The 17,406-nt window shown below is 37.9% G+C and overlaps 1 protein-coding gene across 8 annotated transcripts in view; it reads right to left on the bottom strand.

Annotated features, from left to right (window-relative positions):
* The window catches only part of FAM168A (family with sequence similarity 168 member A), a 200,808-nt gene that overhangs the window by 112,870 nt on the left and 70,532 nt on the right, over window positions 1-17,406 (bottom strand). For all 8 annotated transcript variants that reach the window (XM_031961459.1, XM_031961458.1, XM_031961454.1 and 5 more), the window contains exon 2: window positions 1,182-1,269. In XM_031961459.1, coding sequence (XP_031817319.1) covers window positions 1,182-1,251 — 70 coding nt within the window. In that variant the 5' untranslated portion in view covers window positions 1,252-1,269. The remainder of the gene's footprint in view (window positions 1-1,181; window positions 1,270-17,406) is intronic.

Here is a 17,406-nt window from a genome sequence, read left to right as displayed (position 1 = left end):
TGACTCCATGAACAGTCTAGGAGGGTAACAGCTACCTTGGCAACCTCAAGAGATAGAAAGGTAGGATGAAAGAAAGTCATTGTGGTTGCACATTAGAAAACAAGGAAAGTTTTATTCCATAGGAAGGTAGGAACTTTTCCACAGAGTTCAATCCATGGAACCACAGAGAAGACCCACAAAGAGAGATCAGGTCCTAGATCTCCTCAATTAGGGCAGAGGTAGGAAGAACAGGAGGGAAGTCAGACAGTTAGTACCTACTCTGTGCCTACTCTGTGGAAAGCACCAGGGATGAAAAAACAAAAAAGAGGCTAAAAACAGTCCTTGCCCTTAAGGAGCTCACAGATAATGGGGAGTGGAGGTGAGATTGGACTGGACAAATATGTAAACAAATATGTACAAATATACTATACACAGGACAAAAAAAAACAATTAACAGAAAGAAGGCACTAGAATTCTGAGGAATTGGTAAGGGCTTCACAGAGAAGATGGGCTTTTAGATAAAATTTAGATTAAAAAAAAAAAAAAACCTTTAGATAAAAAGAAGTTGGGAAACCTGGAGGGCAGAAAAGAGAAGACAGAGCATGCCAAGTACTGGGAACAACCAGAGAAAATGCCCAGAGTCTAGAGATGGAGGGTCTTGTTCACAGAACAGCCAGAGGGTCAATGTCCCTGGATAGAAGAGTACAAGGCAGGTGGTAAGGGAGATGAGTTACAAATCACTTTGAATGGCAAATGGTAAGGGAGATGAGTTACAAATCACTTTGAAATGGCAAAGTTGGAGCACTTTGTATTTGATTCTAAAGGCTATGGGTAGTGATTGGAGTTTACTGATTAGGAGGCTGGGCCTTCAATTTAGAAAAATCACTTAAGTGCAGGCTACTGCAAATAATAGAAGTGAATAACATGTGATGAGGGCAGAGTCAGAGAACAGAAGGGGTCAAATTTGAAAGATCAATTTGGATGAGAAAAGGTTAGAGACAGTGAGGAGTCAAGAATGATCCCCACGTTGCAAACTGGGAGGACTGTACTTTCCAAAGCAATAATGAGTTTGGTTTTGGACATAGTGAACTGAAGATGTCTCCTGAAGGTACAGCATGAGATTTCTAGAACACAGTTGGAGATGTAGGATTAAAGGATGGAGAAAGTCCTTGAGCTTATTATACCTGCTCAAGAACACTTACCTGTGTAGGCCATAGTCTTGGGGTTGCCATAGGGAGCCCCAGGCTGGACAGGGCTGTAAACAGGGTTCATTGTGGAAGACTGAAGACCCTAAAGGCAAAAGAAAGAAACCAGGTTGGGTATTTTAATCAAATATCCTAACAACAATCACAATCATTTCAATGAGCAGACATGTACAGTTTATAAAACCTTTTCATACTCTTTTATTAGAACAATGTCAACAATTCATGTTTCAATACTTTTTTAAACCTTAAAAAGGTTTTCTTCCCAACAAAATCTGTAACATGGGTGGTAGTGTGAGACAAAGAATGAAGAAAAGTAAGGCTTAGAAAAAGTTATTTGTCCAAAATCATACAACCTGAGTCAGAACTTCAGACTAAAGCCATGTCTTCTAACTCACCAAACAATAAAGGCTGTCTCAAAAGTTGTAATCATAGCTTAACAATTCACTAAGACTTTAGGGACACCCTATATTTCTAGTGTATTCAAAATTTACAAAGTAATCTCCTCATTAAAAAAACCTAAGAAATAAAGGTCTGTTAAATAGGATTATAAGATTTAGAGCTGAAATAGGACCCAAGAAATCATCTTAAATAGTCCATTTTACAAATGAGAAAGGTGAGATGCTGAGAGTCTCATCCAAAGTCAGAAAGCAGTTAACAACAAGGGCAGGGTCTGAACCCAGTCTTCTGAGTTCCCACCCAATTAGCAATTTGTCCACTAAACTATGCTGCCTATTTTCTCACACTGTAGTTCCCTTTGTAAGGTCTTATCTTAATTGATGATATAACTGTACTGTGCCCTGTTATTTATTAATCAAGACAAGAATAAATGCAAACTAGAGTATTTATAATCTAAGATGATAATTTGATCGCATACATTACCATCCAAGTTTCAGAACCTTTAAGACATCCATGACTAAGCTTCTATAAAAGAGCCATGTTAAAGACCATAAAACATTTATTAAGTCCTTACTATGAAAACCATCAGGCTTGAAGTCAGGAGACATTAGAGTCTGAATCCTGGCTGCAATACATGAGCAAGCCATCTCAGCATCTGTTTCCATTGTAAATGTGATGGAACTATTTGTATTGCCCACCTCATGTGTTTGTTCTAAGAAACAGTACTTGGTAAACTTCCAAGAACTATAGAAATGCATGCTAATGTTCTCAACTGACATATGAAGAATTAGGACCCAGAGAGAAGAAAGGACATGACCAAATCAAACAACCAAGTTCTTCTACCTGCCAGCTCAGAGCTTTGTCCACCCCATCATGTTGACCTTCTTCTCACATAGGGCTCTTCTCTAAGATCTGACTTTATACCTAATGATGAATCATGCCCATTATTTATTATTCAAGATACAAAGAACTACAAGGGAGAGGTTTTTTAACTAGACTTAACAATTTGATCCTATACCTATTCATCTAACTTTAGTAATTCTTTGGTTAATTTTTCTGCAGTCTGCATTACAACTATGATCTTCAATAAATCTGTCCAGTAACTAGAGATTCTCTCTTCTGTTTCCTTCTTATCCATCTCCATGGGTCCCATCTAAGTACAGATCTCAAAGCTTCCTGCCTTAACAATTATAACAATTTTTTTTAAATGACTTCTGGTCTTTCCTCCTCTATTCATCCTGTACATAGGGCTGGAATGATCTCCCTAAAGCCCAGTTTAGACAATATCCCTCTTCTTCTCAAGAACCTGTCATGGCTCCTGATAGCTCACACAAAAAAGGACAAACTCCTTATATTTAATATTTGAGACCTATTGTTTGGTCTAGCCATATAACTAAATAACTTGGTATCTATCAACTCTTTGCTCACACTAATCTCTTTGCCTAGAATACTCTCCAGCCCACATGACCCTATTTCATTCATTCAATGAATGCCTATATTGTGCCGATCAATCAATAAATATTTCTGACATATATTATATATTTATTAAGGATTTTTTTATTATATAAATGAGACAGCAAGAGAATACAAATAAATACAAAGTAGTTGAATACTAAGGGCAGACACTAGGGCAGAATCAAAAAAGGCTTCATACATAAAGAAGAGAGGAATTCTGGGAGGCCAAGATAAAGAAGGAATTCATTCCAAGCACAGAGGCTAGGCAATGAAAAGATACAGAACTGGGAAAAGTGTCATCGGTTAGGAAGAGAAAGCAAATCAGTTTGGATGGACTGCAGTGTGTATGTGCAGGAGGGTTACAATGTACAGTAAACCTATAAAGAGCTTGAGCACAAACCATGTAGAAGTTTGCATATTTATGACAGCAGAACAAAGGAAGGAAGAAGTTTAATAAAGGTAATATAAGGGACAAAACCCCTCCCAAAGGGAAGGAATAAGGTGATGGCAAAAGCAGAATTCTTTTCCCTTAGAAAACTGCTAGATTATGAGGACCTGTAGAGTCCCAGATGCACAAGCAAATTTTCCAACCCCACAGACTGGCAAGTGCCCATCTTGACTCCCAAGGACACAACAACAGTAGGCACTAAAGAAATGTTTGTTCTGAAGGTAGGTTGCTGGATCAGTCTATAAAGAGCTGATAAGGAGGGATAAATCTGAGATCCTGCTTTTTTAAGAAAAACAAAATGCAAATTCTAGAACAAAGCAATATGTGTAGTACAAAGTACAGTGGATCGGGAGTCAGGAGACATGGAATAAATTTTGTGAAACTGAGCAAGTTCCTTTCCCTTTTTTGAGCTTTCATTTCTCTCTCCATAAAATGAAGAAACTGAAGTAGATATTATCTAAGGTCCATTCTAATACAGACATTCTATGTTCTCAGATCATTTTCTAGCAAAGACATTCTCTGCTTTTCAGGTCCTACCAGCTCTAACCCATGTTCTCAGAGGCCCCCAGCATTCAAATATTGTAAGTATCTACCTCTATGAATACGAACGTTCAGTTGTCTCCACTAGGGGGAGTTTGAGCATCTAAGCTTTGACCTATAGACTATTAACAAAGGTCGTTAGATTCCCACCACATCCAAAGGCCTTTTAAGGGGTGATTGAGTCTGAGTTGACCATTTAATGGCAAATAATTAAGTGCAGTCAAAGCCTCTTCTTCAGGTTCCTTAGAGGAAAGACAGGAAAGTATAAATTAGTTTGCTAACTCTCAATTAGACAAGTATTCCTTAAATTGTCTTAATGAAAAATCATTTTCAACCCCTCTACAATACATGTATTAGAAAAAACATTTATCTAAAACCCCAAAATATCCAGTAACGCACACACATACTTTGAAAGACAATGACTGTGGATTTTGGAGATGGAAAAGACCTTTAAAAATCCTATTACAATGTCTCTCATTTTACCAAGGAGAAAACTAAGGGTGAAAAAGAATGAAAGACGATATGAATCTTCTGATCCCTAATCCTGTTCTATTTTCAGTATACTACGATGCTTTCTTATAAATATTGTAAATTCTGATATTATAAATATTATACAAATATACTATATTATATAACATGATTTTATGTAATTATATGCAATATATTTATATAATATATATATATATTATAAATTCTTGTAAATATTATTCTCATCTGATACAGTATTTAGACTACTAGACTTTGCATTAGAAAGGATAGAAGTTACAAAATCTTGAATCCAAATCCTACCTAAAACATTCAAATTTCTCAAGGGGGATAACTATCTCACAGTGTGGTGAGACTCAAAAGCAATACTGTCAAGTGCTTGACAAAAGTTTTAAGGACTATGTAAATGCAAATCATCATCATTATCATCATTATCATCATCACTCCTTAACCTTTTGGAAAAACTAGGGAAATAACTTCCTCCCCCTTGCCAGAATGGAGGTACCACCAAAGAGAACAAAATTTCCCATCAAAAGATCTGGGTCCAGGGCTCTGCTCTTCACTGTTCCTGAGGCCTTAAAGGTTTCCCATCCCTTCCCTGGGCGAAAATTCTCAAGCCACTTGGAAGGAAGGAAGAATGACTTTCCCCAGATCTTATGGCTGGTAATTGTCAGATATGAAAATTAAAGCTAGGTCCCCTGGATCCAAATTAAATGTTCTTCTTAATACACCATTTTGTTGTAACTTGTTCAGTTCAACAGTGTCCAACCCTTTGTGGTAATATTTGGGGTTTTCTTGACAAAATACGGCAGTGGTCTGCCATTTCTTTCTCCAGCTCATTTTATAATAGAGGACACTGAGATAAACAGGGTTAAGTGACTTGCCCAGGGTCACACAGACAGTGTCTGAGGCTGGATGCCTGGTCCTTTGTTCTACTACACCTACTATCACTCCCCTAGCCTCCTTAACATTTCATGAAGATAAAACCACAAATTCGGAGAAACTGATCTTAATGTCTGAGGAATGACGATGGATAGGTCTAGAAATAAAATTTGCTGGTAACAAACCCAAAGCGAACTTTCTACAAAGAAATCATAGGAAAAGGTTAACAGATAAGTCCTACAGCATCTGAGCTGAGCAAATCAGGCTCACATAAAAGCTGAAGCTAAAGTCAAAGATCCTATGCCCTCTGCCCTCCATTTTACAAGAGGAAAAGGGCAAGTAGCAAAACTCAAAGCAAGCTGGTAACTAGAAGAAGATGAAGACAGATGGATAATAATGAAGAAAGTCACATTTCCAGTGTTAATTTTTAAAAGATTTTATTTCCCTCTTAAAGTCACAAAATGTCAGAGCTGGTAGGGTGCATGAAATACTGAACATAAAAGTCAGGCCTAGAAAGAAATTGAGCCCATAGGATGTCAATCTGAAAGGGACCTTAGAACATAAATGTCAGGACTTTAAAACACGGAACTGTCAGCATTATAACATATCTTACAACAATACTACTACAAATATTTCTTAAGTACTTCTTATGTACAGAAAGACGTTTCAGGTACTAAGCAACTATTCCTGTCCTCAGAGTCTACAAAGAAGGGATATAACACCAACCAACAAAGAGACATAATGAACACTATACCAACAACAATATATAACAATATATATATTGTACTTTACAAAATGTTGCAAAACAAAACACAGAGAATGGTGTGGAGTTCAGAAGGACTGGAACAAAGGAGGGAAAGAACACGGAATTTATTAAGTGCCTTCTATGTGCCAACCATTGTGCTAAGAATTTTATAAATATCTCATTTGGCCCTTACAACAACCCTGGAAAGTTATTACTATCCCCATCTTTTAGATCAGGAAACTAAGGCTGATAGGGGTGAAGGGACTTGTTCAAGGTCACACAGCTAGTAACTCAGGCCACATTTGACTTCCAGTCTTTTTGACTTCAAGTCTAGTTCCCTATCTGCTATATCACCTAATAGGCCATAAAAGAATATTTGGGGCATGAATCAAGGATGATATCCTGAAGAAGTAATTTGAGTAGCACATTAAAAAATAGTTAGAAAAAACTTGAATTAAGTTTCAAAAGAAAAATTCCAAATAGGCATATGAAAAAATGCTCAAAATCACTAATAATTAGAGAACTGCAAAATAAAGCAACTCAGGAGTTCTACTTCACATTCACCAACAGATTGGCAAAATAACAAAAAGGAAAAATGACAACTGGTGACATCTTGGGGAAGACAGCAACATTGGTAAAGTGATGATGAAGCTATGATTGATCCAGGCATTCTGAAAAGCAATTTAGAATGCACCAAACTGTGCATATGTTCCCCATGACCCATAAATACCACTAGACCTCTATTTCCAAGAGAGCAAAAAGAGAGGAAAAAGACATATATATATATATATATATATACACACACACACACACACAAAGCAGCATTTTTTTTGTTGTAGCAAAGAATTGGAAATAAAAGGGATGCCCAACAATTGTTTAATGGTTAAACCATTAACCATTATGGTGTACAGATATAATGGTATGGTGTACAGATGTAATGGAATATGATTGAGCCATAAGAAATGACAAAAGGGAAAGATTCAGAGAAACCTGAGACTACTTGTATGAAGTGATGCAGTGAAATGAACAGAACCAGAAGAATAATTTATATAATAAAAATTGCATTATAAAGAATAATCTTAAAAGATTTAAGAGTTCTAATCAATGTAATGACCATCTATGACTCCAGAGGATGCTGAGAAATCAGTTATACTCACAGTTCTAAAAAGAGGGATGAGTTCCCAGGATAGATTGAAACATTAATATCTGGATCTGGCAAACTGCAGCTTTGTTTTACTTGATGATGTTTAATTTGTTAAGGATTATGATGTTGTTCTGTGTATTGAAAGGAAGGAGCAGAAAGAAATTCAAAGGGGAGAATAGAGGTAGAGATAACATTGTCAAAGAACAAAATAGAGAGTCAATGTAACATTTTTTTAATGCAGTGAAATGAAGTTTGGAAGGAAATACACAAGATGCTTTTATAGTAATGAGCTAAATGTATTATATACTTTAAAAATGAAAAACAAGGTGTATGTAAAAGAAATCATGTTTTCACATATAATTTTTTGCTGTTCTACTTCACACATGGAAAGGTCCTCTTTTGGTGCTCATCAAATTCTGAATAAAAAGTATGTTAAAAAAAAATCTGTAGGAATTTGAAAGTGTAAGAACGCACAAGGCAGAGAGGACAATATGAACAAAAACTTGGAGGAACCAAAGCACAGGCCATATATTATAGGTGCAGGAAACTGGTCATTTTTTCTGGAGGGTTATATGCACAGAGAGGAGTCCCATGAGATAAGGTAGGATGATGACAGGTTGTGGAGGACTTGGAATACCAGCCAGAGGAGTCCAAGCTTTCCTCTGTGGATACCAGTGACGGTTTCAGAGCAGGAATATGCCATGACTAGTTTGATGCATAAGAACAATTATTTGGGCATCAATTTAAAAGTTAGACTAGAGGAAGAACCTGCATTGGGAAACAAAAAGAAACAACTAAAAATGTGGGCAGGTGACAATGACAGCCTGACATGAAGTGGGCAGTGGGGAAGCATAAAGAAAAGAATTCACAGGATTTGATAAGTGACTGAGTATGAAAGATGGGAGATTCTTTTTTCACAACATGACTAATGTGGAAATATGTTTAATATAATTGCACAAGAATAACCTATATCGGATTGCTTGCCATCTTGGGGAGGGCCAAAGGGAGGGAGGGAAAAAATTTGGAACTCAAAATCTTATTTAAAAAATGAATGTTGAAAATTATACATGTAATTGGAAGAAATAAAATATTTTTTAAAATAGTAAAGGAAGAGTAATGAAGAAGGAAAGAAAAAAGAACATATAAAACTTTGTATTCCTTTTGAATATACTACATACACATGCTGTCTTTTTCATTAGAATGTGAGCTTGTTGATAGTAGAGACTTTTGTGTCTGCAACCTCAGCATCTGGCACAGAACGTGGCACAAGTAAGGTCTTGTTGGCTAACTACTGAATACTAAGACCCAGAGAATAAAACTTTAGTAATGGAATTAAGCTAGTCCCTAAACTATTAAGGCAATAAATATATTGGTCTTTGAGCCCTTGATCTGTACAGAATACTGTTGGGGGCCGGGGGGTGCAGTGAAAAGGGTGCCTCGGAGCCAGGTCTCCTTTGCTTACAATCAAACTTTCAGGCCTCCAGATTGTCCCCCTTCTTTGTCCCTGGGAAGGAGGAATTAGCCAAATCTGGCAGAGCTTTCTTGTTTCTTGTTGTATGCTGGAGGATACTCTGGGCCCAGAGCTTGGGCACTAATCCAAGAAGGACTTCATAGTGATGGGGAGGGGGGGGAGAAGACAGAGGGAGAAAGGGGGCCAGGAGTGGGGATAGGCAGGGAGCAAGTAAAATCGGTGCCTAGAAGGCACAATAATTGAGAAGGCTTTCTAGATGCACTGGACTAGAGAGATGAGAGGACAATTTAAGGAGAAGGCTCAGGATCCCTCAGGAACTGCCTGTAGAATATGAAGCTTAATGGCACAGACAGCAGGAAATCAAAGCAGTGAGATGGGGATGGATGCTAGAATGACCCTCTCCTCTCCTCTATACCTCCCCTCTTCTCTGGCTGAAGTCTGCTTTCAGCTGTTATGTGATAAATCTCACCAAGAACAAACTGAAGAACAAAATCTTCAGCTCAGAAATTAAACAAGAAAGTACTTGGAAATGTTAATTGATTTTTTCACTGACATAATGGAGAAGGGGGGAAAGCCCCAAGGAGCTCTTGCTTATAGTATCAAGTGCTTAACTCAGTATGACCTTCTACCTCTGACCTCAAACAGCATTTTAATTGCACCTCTCTAATGTAATGTCTTTGTTGTTGTTTGTCCCAAATATGGCACTGGAAAAAGAAGCTGGCTAGTCAAAAAGAAAACCAATAGAAACAGCTAAGTGCTGTCCAGCTCCTGATGGTTTTTTGCCCAGCCCTCCATTCACAGGGTAGTTCCTCTAAAAAGGATTTGAACAGGGTGAGAAAGCTGTGGCTAAGGGCTGGGTAGGTAGAGGGAGCATGCACAATGACAAGATCACAAACATAGAATGAAAAATTAGTTATCTGTGCTAGCATCTTCTCAAAGCCCACTGGACTGTGAGCTAGGGGAGGGGGTTGATCTTATCAAAACTTTAAATATACTCCAGCACCAATGTAGGACTGTAATAAATAGGTAGTGGATGAATAAAGGCAGACTGTTCCCTGGATTTCCCAGCTCCACTGTCTTCCACTCCATTCTTTCTGTACAGTCAGATTCACCTTCCTGTAGCAGTCTCTGAAAATGTTACTCCCTCACACCCAAACCTGCTGTTACTCCCCAATACATAGGGGGGAAACGTTCAGCCTCCTCCATGGCCAGGTCTTGCCTCCTTCTCCTGGTCATTTGACAAGAAATATGGTGTGGTGAAATAAATGCTGAACTTGACTCAGGAAAGAATTGGTTCCACTTCTTACAAGTTGTATGACTATGAGTGAAGTCTCTTGACTTCTCTGATATTCGGTTTCTTAATCTATAAAACAAGGATACCACCTATAGTACTGGTTCAGGACAGAGATGACCTTCTATATTCTTATAACAAAGCTCTGACCAAATCACTCTCTGTTCAAAAGTTTCTTAGATCTGCCCCTGCCATTGAAAGCCCTCTACAACCTGCTTCCCCCATATATTTCCATTCTTATTCCTGCCCTTTGCATATTTTCCATTCCAATTAAACTGGACTAGTAGCCCACTCTCCCATCACATCATTCTGTCTCTCGACTCTATTACTCACCTCTAACACCTGTGAGTGCTAGACTATACAAAGTCCTCACAATTGGCATTCAGAAGCACCAACTTTTTCAAAGCACAGCTTAGATGTCGTCTCTTAAGATGACTTTTCCTGGTCCCCACACCCAGCCCCTTTAAGTTGGTAGTGCTTGCTACTTTCCAAAATTATTGTTTATGTACTTTCTATTTATTTATTCATACTATATCTTCCTGATGAAATGTAAGCTCCCTGATGATAGGGGCTGTATTGCTTTTGTTTCTCTATTCCTGGAACCTTTGGTTAAGCATTTAATAAATGTTTGATGAATTGAATTACATATCTTGGAGGACAGAGGCCTACTGTGGGGTAGCATACTGGTCAGTACAGGCTGATATGGGGTTCTGTGAGAACTGGCTCTATGTTAGCTGAACCTCCAGAAAAAGGATGGCAGAAAATGAAAATTGGCTTCCAGCCTCTCTGAGACCCATCTTTACCCACCAGCTGAGGGAGTATGTGCCTGGGCAAGGAAAGAGACATGATGGAGATGAGTATGCGATCTGCAGGCAATGTACTGAGAGCAGGCATTTATCAATACAAACAAGGTAGAAACACCAGGAAGAAATGCATTATACATCAAGAAAAAATAAATTATACATCAAAAAATAGAGGCAAAATCTCCAGCCAGGCTTTTGTGTTGTATATGCCGTGGGATGCTGCTAGCAACAGTGAAGGACAGCCTACTGAACCAAACTCCACATGCTGGCTCCCATCTCCGTCTGTCTTCTCACAGGCTGGCTATCGCCCATGCCTTGAACGGACTCACTGGCTTCTGCCAGTGGGAAGAATCATTGCTTTCCTCCAGGGCTCAACTCAAGAACCACCTCTTGGGAGAACCTTTTCCTCTTTCTCCCAATTGCTCCTTCTCTCTGCTTCCTCATCATATCTACTTGTCTATGATATGCTGTGCCCTACCTCCTCCCCCTAAGATAATTTTCTTGAGGACAAGAGCAGTTTTATATGTGGGTCTGAATATCCAGTACCTAGCATAGTGCCTGGCATATTAATAAATGTTTGAAAATTGGATTTTGATTCTGCTTTCAAATCTAATCCCAGTTACTGCCAAGTAGCTCAGTGCTACTCAATGGCTAGTGAGTATGAATTGCTTGACAAATATTTAGTTGTTTAGTCTGACAAATGTTCCTTGAGAACAGGGACTGGGTCTTCTTTTTTTTTTAAATCCTCTCAGGCTAGAGCATAAGGCAGAATACACATATGACACTCAAATATACATCCTGAATTATCTTTAAGTGGTGGGTTACCAGCTCAACATGAGTCAACGGTATGACAGGCAACATCAGAAGAAGCTCGGGTTCTAGGCCTAAGGAGGTAATCTGCATGTTCTCTGGAATACAGGAAGGACTCTCCCCAGAGGGGTTCCTAGTCACACCACATGTACAATACCCCATTGCCACCTTTGAGGAAGGACATCCATAAGCTGAGATTGGTCAAAGGAGGGCAACCAAGATGAATAGGCTTAAGTTCAAGCTCTAGAAGCATCTGTTGAAATAAGTGGAACTGCATTAGGAGGGACTTGCTAGAGGCCAGGCTACCTTGAAAACCTTCTTTGTCATTCATTTAAATGTTTATCATGCTGTGATTCTTCACAGCAAAGAATACTGTGTCATGAGTCTATGTCTGAGGGTGACTAAGCTATATGGATACAAAAGTGGAATGTCAGAGCTCAGAAAGTAATGCCCCTGAATTAAAGCAAAGAGTTAGCAGGGATAGGAAAGATATTAGGGGGAGGGGAGGGGAGGCGCGGCACAACAGAATGTGTGTATGTATATATCTATATATGTATATATAAATATAACCTTGATTAACTCTCCCCAGCAGAGCATCAGGGAGGATTCAGAATATATAACAACAAATTACCAGTTCAAGAAAGGACATATGACAATGTTCTATTTTGTTTTCTTTTCTTTTAATGTTTTTTCTTTTTTTCTTATTCTGGTTTTTTTAAATAAATAAATATATAAATTAATTAAATTTAAAAAAAATTTTAAAGCAGGTCTGTTTTTTAAAATGAGGTCAGCCTTGGTATATAGCCTCAAAAAAAAAATTTTTTTAATGCCAGCCCCACCCCTCACTAAAGGTCTTCCAGCAAGCCCAGATAATAACTTGGGTCACCGCTACTCATATACAGGTTGAAGTAAATGACTTCTGTGATCCTCTCCAACTCTGAGACTCCATGCCTCTAGAAAGGATTAGAGAGCACAGAACATAAAATATAACTAGAAGGGACCTTACAACACAAAATGTCAGAACTAGATGGTCCCTGGAAACGAAGAAATAAAAGGTTAGACCTGGAAGGGACCTCTGTCCTCTACCCTCTTCTCTCTATATTTTCTTGTGGACATAATAAAAGACTTGAAGTCATAAACATCTGGCTATAAATCCTGCCTCTAACATTTCATGTGCTCATGAATAAGCAAAATCTCTCTGAGCCTGTTTCCTTATCTAAAAAAATGGAAGTGAGAATACCCATAGTATTTAAATCACAGTGTTGTTATGAGCCTTAACTGAAACATATATGTATATTTGCAAACATATGTACCTAGAAAGTACTTTATAACTTTAAAGCAGCATATGTTAGCTTTTATCTTTATCATTATTCTTATCTAATTCACTCCCAGGTTCAATCTAACCTCTAAGTCAGGTACCTGACTTAGATATCTAGTCAAAGCCCACCCATTCCCAAACAGCCCATTTCTATCGACAGTACACTGTTCTCCCAATCACCCAATCATCTTTCTACTCTTCCCTTTCTCTAACTCCACACATTCCATCAAATGCCAAATCTTAGGAATTCTACATGAATAATACCATTTGTGCCTGACACCTCTCCATTTGGAATTCCATCACACATCTCAGGCCCTCCTTATCTCTTGCCTAGCTTACTGTTATAGTCTCCTAACTTGCCTCCTGACCAACAATCCTTTCCTCTCCAAAGCATATATAACTTCAAATAACAGGTAATTTGATCTTCTTAACAGATAGGTCTGAATCTCTCATTCCCCTGCTCCAAGCCTTGAGTGTCTCCATACTGCATAAGGGGGAAATACAAAGTCCTTAGACTTTGTCATTGAAGACCTTCTAGAATGTGGCTCACACCAACCTCCCCATGTTTATTTCACATCATTCCTTCAGGCAAAACTATACTACATTGTTCCTCAATGTCAACATTCCCTTCTCAAACTTTCCTACAGTACTGTGTCTAAACCTTTCTTTGCCCTTGTCACACCCTATCTTATACCATGCTTATGAATGTACATGTCATAAAGCCCATATTGAACTGAAAGTTCTGTAAAGACTGTGGTATTTTTTATCTCTGTATTCTCTGCATCAAGCATAAAGTCCTATCCATGACATAATTTTAATAAATATTTCATAATAAATCTTTGTTTAAGAGAACAGTTTAGTTCAGGCTAGGAGGAACTTTGGTTTACCTACCACAGCAGCAATGTAGGAAACCCTTCTACAAATAGCTTCTCTCACAAATGGGGGATGCCTTAAATAAAACACCTATCAAGGACTCAGGAAAACTTAAGTTTAAATCACTACTCAGGTATTTAGTAACTATGCAACCATGGGCAAGTTACTTAACTTGTTTGTCTCAACTTTCTAATCTGTAAAATAGGAATAATAATAGCATCTGCTTCCTAGTACTGTTGTGAGGATAAAATCAAGTATCTGTAAAACATTTTATAAACCTTAAAGTGTTACATAAATGCTAGTTTCAGTTATTATCATTGATATTGAAAGTTCACTCCTTACTTCTGTTACTACTTAGTTACTGTTAGTTAGTATGTTAGTACTTAGTTACTACTGTTACACTTAGTAACTCTGTTAGGAATTTCCTCTTTAAGTTCAACTAAATTTTCCCTCTCTATGACTTTCCCTTATTGTCCCTAGTTCTGCAGAACACAACTAATCCTTCTTCCACGTGACAATTTTTCAGAAACTTGAACACAGCTATCATGTCTCTGCTAAGTTTTCTTTTGTTCAGGCCAACCAACCCCCTTTTCCAGGGGTCTGTAGACCTTTCACTATGCTGACTGCTCCCCTTCTTGATGAACTTGATGATGTCAACATCTCTCCTAAGTAAGCAAATCCTACGGTGTCTTCAGTGAACTGTGCAAAGGCTGTGTTCAGAGAGGGCTCCTCTGAATGCCTCTTTGCCCATACAATTCCAAGGAGCTCCATCTTTCCCTGCTGCTGGCTTTCTGCCAAACATCTTCAATACAGGTGGGGAAGCAGCTGGCAGCTCTCAGTAGCAGGAAGGCAGTTCTTTCCACCTCCTCCTGCCAGAATTTTGAGCCCCACATCTTGCTGCCCTGCAGGGTTGTCTTCTTCCAACAGCTGCTTTCCGAATGGCCATTTCTGGCCCACCAGGAAAGCAGTTTTCTTCTGGAGCAGCTAGCTAGTTTGGAGTTTGTTCATTCTACCTCAAAATTTGTTTGCCTACTCAGCAGGGGAGAAAGAGAAAAGGGAAAAACATGAACGCTGAGGAGGACAGAGGAAAGAAATTATAGATTATACCAAAAATACCAAAAGGGAAGAAAATATGCCAATGAACAGGAACTATTTAAAACTATTTCACTATCTGTTAGACAAATTCCTTCAAGTTCCTCCATTGTAAAATGAGTTCTTCAAGGTCCTATAAAGAGAAGATCATTTTCAACTTTCTTTTTTTCTATTTTGTAACTCCCATCTATTGATCTTAAGTTCTGTTCTCTGAAGTCAAGCACACACACACACAAAAAAAATTCATTTTCCATGTAAGTCCTTGAAATACCTGAAAACAACCATCACATCCTCACTAAATCTTTGAAAAAACAACAACAACAATAATAATTTAAGGGAAGCTAGATGATGCAGTGGTTACAGAACCAGCCCTGAAGTCAGGAGGACCTGAGTTCAAATTTGACCTTAGACATTTAATACTTCCTGGCTGTGTGACCCTGGGCAAGGCATTTAATCCCAATTACCTCAGCAAAAAAACCAAAAACAATTTAAATATCCCTAGTTCCTTTAAATAACCATCATATGGAATGAACCAGAGTATCTTCACCACCCTGGTTGCTCCATCTTTCAGATTAAAGTAACAACCTTCCTCAAATGTTGTACCCAGAACATCCTGCATTGGTCTAATCAAGGCAGAGTACCACAAAACTAACACCACTCTCATTATGGGAATTATATTATGGAAAGTCAAGATTTCATTAATTATTTTATCAGTGACTTATTTGAAGGTATGGATGGCACACTTATCAAATTTTCAGACTGCAAACTTGGATGGATGGCTAGTTCAAGTTTGGCAAGTTAAAATTTTGAATAAAAAAAATCTTGACATGCTAGAATATTGGGCTGAATTTTATGGGATAAGAGCCAATAAGATTAAATACAAAGTCTTACACTTGGGTCCAAAAATTGACTTCACAAATACAAAATGGGAAAGACATGTCTATTCAATAATTTATCTGGTTAAAAAAAAAAAAAAAAAGATCTGGGGGGTTTGTGGAATTCCAAACTCAGTGAGTCACCAGTATCCCATGGAGACTACATAAGTATTTTCCAAGTGCAAAATTCTGTGCTTTAAGATTAAGAAAAGAGTAGCTTTCTCTAAAGAAGAGATTAAAAAGATGATGACAGTAGCTCTGCACTCTTCCCTGATTAGATTCTACCATGGCTATGTTCAGGTGGGGCACCATACTTCACCAAGGGCACTGATAAAGCTGAAGGGTGCCAGAAGAAAGTAATCAGGATGATGCCTAAAATTCATATTACATAAGGATCTATTTGAAGAAGCTGGAAATATTTAATTCAGAAAAAAAGACTCAGAGAAGGAAGGCATAATTTTGTTCATTTTTTTCAGGTGTGTCTGATACTTTTGGGACCCCATTTGAGGTTTTCTTGGGAAAGACAATGAAGTGTTTTGTCATTTCATTCTTCAGTTTATTTTACAGATGAAGAAACTGAGGCAAATAGGGTTAAGTGACTTGCCCAAGATTACACAGCTAATAAGTGTCTGAGGCCAGATTTATACTCAGAAAGATAAGTCCTCCTGACTTCAGGCCCAGAGCTCTATCCACTATACCCTCTAGCTGTCCCTCTGGAGGGCATGATAGTTGTGTTAAAATATCTGTCATGTGGAAGGATAGACTTGTTTTGTTTAGGTCCAGAAGCAATAGCAGTGGGTGGAAGTCATAGTGAGACAAATTTAAGCTTAACATCAGGAGAAAAACTTGCTAAAAACTAGAGCTGTTCATAAATAAAATTTAATCACTTCAGGAAGTAGTGAACTCTTCCTCCTGGGAGGTCTTCAAGCAGTAGGTGGATGATCACATATCAAATATGATGAAGTCCCTATAAAGTATAAAAATTCTGTGATTCTCTGATCTTGTACCAATGAAATTGTTGTCGTTGTCATTGTTTTTAATCTCAGTGTAAGATTCTACATTTAAAGCCAAGTGGTACAGTAGAGTAACAGGCCTTAAATCAAAAAGGCTCATTTTCCTGATTTTTAATCTGAGCTCAGACTTTTACTAGCTGGCAGACCTGGACAAGTCATCACCTCTGTTTGCCTCAGTTTCCTCATTTGTAAAATGAACTGGAGAAGGAAATGATAAAACACTTCAGTGCCTCTGCCAAGAAAACCTCAAATGGGGTTACAGAGTTAAATATGACTGAAATGACTGAACAATAACAAGTTTTATGTTATTAGGATTTACCTTACTAGAATTTTAGTTTAGTTTAGTTTAGTTTTTTTTTTCCTGATCCTCATCCTGTCATCTAAATAGCTACCTGAGAAAGTCACTCCATTTCCTCTTCTATTAAACAAGATTGGACTTAGATCAAGGATTCTTTTTATTTTTATTTTATTTTATTTTATTTATTTATTTATTTATTGGTGTCATGGCCTCCCTTTTGGCAGTCTGGTGAAGCCTATGGACCTGTTTTCAGAACAATGTTTTTAATGAACAAAATAAAAT

This window comes from Sarcophilus harrisii, chromosome 3 (assembly GCF_902635505.1).
Source record: "Sarcophilus harrisii chromosome 3, mSarHar1.11, whole genome shotgun sequence".
Lineage (NCBI taxonomy): Eukaryota > Metazoa > Chordata > Mammalia > Dasyuromorphia > Dasyuridae > Sarcophilus > Sarcophilus harrisii.
Note: the sequence above shows the minus strand (reverse complement) of the source record. Positions and strands in the feature narration are given on the sequence as shown.